We start from the raw sequence: 4,645 nt of genomic DNA, 5'->3' as shown, positions 1-4,645 counted from the left end.
TTACGAAAATAAATTATATTTTCACTTAGCAAGAACTGTATTTATTTTTATTTATTTTTATTTATTTTTATTTATTTGGTTATTATATTATATTTTATTTTATTATATTTTATTTTTTTACATTTTGTATATATAAATATATATACATATATACAAAAATCTGTTGTTAGTCTATTTGTTATGTCTAAATATGAAACAAGCAAACACGAAAGAAGATAAGTCCCAGAAAATTTCCAATAGTAGTACTATTGATGAAATTGAAGAAGAACAGTTATATACTGGACCTTTAAAAATCGAACAATTATTAGCAAAAGGCTTTGTAAAAAGAGATTTAGAATTACTTAAGGAGGGTGGATTACAAACTGTCGAATGTGTAGCATATGCTCCTATGCGTACGTTATGTGCTATTAAAGGTATAAGTGAACAGAAAGCAGAGAAATTAAAAAAGGCATGTAAAGAATTATGTAATTCAGGTTTTTGTAATGCTATAGATTATCATGACGCAAGACAAAATTTAATAAAATTTACCACCGGATCAAAACAATTAGATGCTTTATTAAAAGGTGGAATAGAAACAGGTGGAATTACAGAATTATTTGGAGAATTTCGTACAGGAAAAAGTCAACTATGTCATACATTAGCTATTACATGTCAGTTACCTATTGAACAATCAGGAGGAGAAGGTAAATGTTTATGGATAGATACAGAAGGTACTTTTAGACCTGAACGTATTGTAGCTATTGCTAAAAGATATGGTTTACATCCAACGGATTGTTTAAATAATATAGCATATGCTAAAGCCTACAATTGTGATCATCAAACTGAATTATTAATAGATGCTAGTGCTATGATGGCAGATGCAAGATTTGCTTTATTAATTGTAGATTCAGCAACGGCTCTATATCGATCTGAATATATAGGTCGAGGTGAGCTAGCCAATAGGCAATCACATTTATGTCGATTTTTAAGAGGGTTACAAAGAATAGCAGATATTTATGGAGTAGCTGTTATTATTACTAATCAAGTTGTTGCCAAGGTTGATGCCATGAGTATGTTTGGAGGTCATGAGAAAATACCTATAGGTGGAAATATAATAGCTCATGCTAGCCAAACAAGATTATACTTAAGAAAGGGAAGGGGAGAAAGCAGAATTTGTAAAATTTATGATTCCCCTGTCTTACCAGAAGGCGAAGCTGTATTTGCTATAACAGAAGGAGGAATAGCAGATTACGAGGAAAAATAAATGACCAAAAATTAAAAAATATATAAATATATAAATATATATATATGTATATGTGTATATATGTGCTTAAGATTTTGTCACTCTATATACCCAAATAAAAGGATAAGTAAATTAAATCCTAATAATATATATATATATATATATATATATATATATATATATATCCATATTTTTATACGTATAAAATTTTTGGACACCTATATTTTTTTCCAGTTGTCATCATTATTGTACTTATGTATATATAAGCACACTTTGTTAATAATACAAATGTAACTCTTTGAATTTAATATAAATATTTTATGTTCATAAATAATAATATTTTATTTTATTTTTATTATATATATTTTTTTTTTATTATTTATTTTGTTTATTATTTTATTTTATTATAATTTATTATTATTATTATTTTTTTTTATTTTATAAAAAAAAAAAAAAAAAAAAAAGAATAAGAAATAAATAGATAACTTAAAAGTTTTATAATATTAATTTGTTTTAATTAATTTTGTCGTTTTATAGAAATCTATTATGCCAAAATATTATATATATTAAAAGAATGTATGTTATATTTTTATTTTGTTATATATATAGTGGTTAACTATTATTTTATTTTTATTAGTGACAATATATATATATATATATATATATATATATATTATTATATGTTGCGAAGCTTTTTATTTTAAATTATGCATTTCTATTTTGGACCATATATATATATATATTTTTTTTTTTATGGACCAAAAAAATATAATTCATTAAAGGTCTTTGAGCAGATATTTATTATAATTTATATTATAATATATTATTATTATAGTACCGTTTAATAATTTTTTTTTCTTTTCTTTTATATTAATTTAAGAAAAAAAAAAAAAAAAAAAGGAATACAGGAAAAAAGTACACAAAATGGAATATTATAAAGTGCTAAATGTTTTATGGATATTTTTGAATGTACTATATTTTATTAAAAATATATACATGATTTAATTATATTATTATTATAATTTTTTTTTTTTTTTTTTTTTTTTTAATTATAGGAAGGACACAAAAACAACAAAAAAAAAAATAAATAAAATAAAATAAAATACTATAACGTAAAATAATTATTTTATGTATACATATATATTTCTATATTATTTTTTTATATAATAATATATTTATATAAAAATTATATTTAAAGAACTATAGAACTCATAATAAATAAATATATATATAAATATAAAACAAATAAATTATTTTTATTACTATAATTATTTTTTCATTTTAGTATATTATGCTGTTTTCCTGTTTTTTTATTATATATTTATAATATAAATTTTTTTTTTTTTTTTTTATGAGAATAAGAAAATATAGGAAATGTATATTTTTATTTATATTGTATTTACATAATTTTTATATATAATGTATATTAAAAAAGGAATAAAATAAAAAAAAATATATATATTATAATTATATATATATTTATTCATTTATTCATTTTTAATGTACTATTTTTTTTATATTTTAAAACTCAATATATTTCTTCAATATATATGTATTATATATATATTATATATTATTATTTTTTTATTTAAAGTACTTTAATTTTTTATTATAAAAAACTCTATACATTTAAAATATATGTATTTATAAATTTTTTTTTTTTTTTTTTTTTTTTTTATATTATTGTAGTACAAGGCCTTAGGTGATCATTATTTATATGTATATTAAATATATTTATATATAATATTATATTTTTTAATATATTATAACCTTTGTTTATAAAATATTTAACTCATAAAAAGATAAATAAAGAAATTGTATTAATATATATATAATATATAAAACATATATTTACTCATATTTATTAATATATATATATTATATATATATATATGATGGTATATTATTTTATATATATATATAAAATTATTGGAAACATTTTTTGTACTTCATGCGTGCACAGAAATATATATATATAATATAATATTATATATTATATATATATATATATATATATATATATATATATATATATATATAATTATGTATACCTACATGCATATTATTTTTCTTTGTATATATATATATATGTAAAATATATTATAATATATTATATATATATATTAATATATACATATGATATATTATATATACATATGATATTTATATATATATGTATAATATGTTATAAATGTAATTATATATATATATATATATTATAATATATTATATATATATTAATAACATTATATGATAAGTATATAATATAATAAAAAATATAATATGAAAATATTTATATATATATATATATATATATATAATATATATATATATAAATATTTTGTATATAATTAATATTATATATTCTTATATAATACCATTTTAATGTATATAAAAAAAAAAATATAAAAACTTTTTTTTTTTTTTTTTTTTATTTTTTATTCTTTCATTCTTTTTTCCTTTTTTTTTTTTTTTTTTATAATATAAAATATTTTCAAGCAAAGATGAATTTTTATAATATAAAAAAAAAAAAAAAAAAAATATATATTTCACATAAATTAATATATTAAAAATTGTCAATAATTTTTTATATTATTTTGTTATTTTGTACATTTATATTTTTATATTTATATAAATATATATATATATATTATTTTATATATTTTATAAATATTATTTTATTTTATATATATAATAAAAAAAAATCCCCTCGCCTCAAAAAATAAAATATACATAATTATATATATAAAAAAAAGTAACATGAGAAAAAACAGAATCCAAGCCAAGCTACAAGAAAAATATAAATATATATATATATATATATATATATATATATATGTATATATTTATATGATTTATTTATTTATGTTATCAATTTGATAAATTATAAAAAAGGGAAATAAGGAGAAAAAAAAAAAAAAATTTTAATTCCTAACTTATAAAAAAAATAAAATAGAAGAGTATCATAAAGTATAATAATAAATATATTTAAATAAAAGAAACTTGAAACATATATATATATATATATGAATAAGCAATGAGGATGTTAATAAATCAATCCAGGAAATAAATATTAAAAAAGTATACAAATAAAAATATATAAAAAAAATTATACATATGTATATATATATGTATTGTATTTTTATATGACCAAAGATACTAAAAATATATGTAACGTAAATATATATATATATATACAAATATATTTATGTTTATATGAATAAAAAATTTTATAATATTTTTTTGCATGAGATGATAGGAAAGAATATTATTTGCATATGAATGTATGTATTATGTTTATTAAAAATTTATATATAAAAATATCAATAAATATATTATAATAAAACCCTACTGATGTTATATATATATACATATATTTAATCATATTATTATATGAGCTAATTTGATATATGTTTATTAATT

General features: G+C 16.1%; 1 protein-coding gene across 1 annotated transcript; it reads left to right on the top strand.

Annotated features, from left to right (window-relative positions):
* Positions 1–190: 190 nt before the first annotated feature.
* On the top strand, positions 191–1,243 carry PADL01_1105600 (DNA repair protein RAD51; the record flags this gene model as incomplete). The annotated part of the gene is made up of 1 exon (XM_028682510.1): positions 191–1,243. One exon carries the CDS (start codon positions 191–193, stop codon positions 1,241–1,243), a length of 1,053 nt encoding a protein of 350 aa, XP_028538781.1.
* Between the last annotated feature and the right edge of the window lie 3,402 nt (positions 1,244–4,645).

This window comes from Plasmodium sp. gorilla clade G2, assembly GCF_900097015.1.
Source record: "Plasmodium sp. gorilla clade G2 genome assembly, chromosome: 11".
NCBI lineage: Eukaryota > Apicomplexa > Aconoidasida > Haemosporida > Plasmodiidae > Plasmodium > Plasmodium adleri (nom. inval.).
Note: the sequence above shows the minus strand (reverse complement) of the source record. Positions and strands in the feature narration are given on the sequence as shown.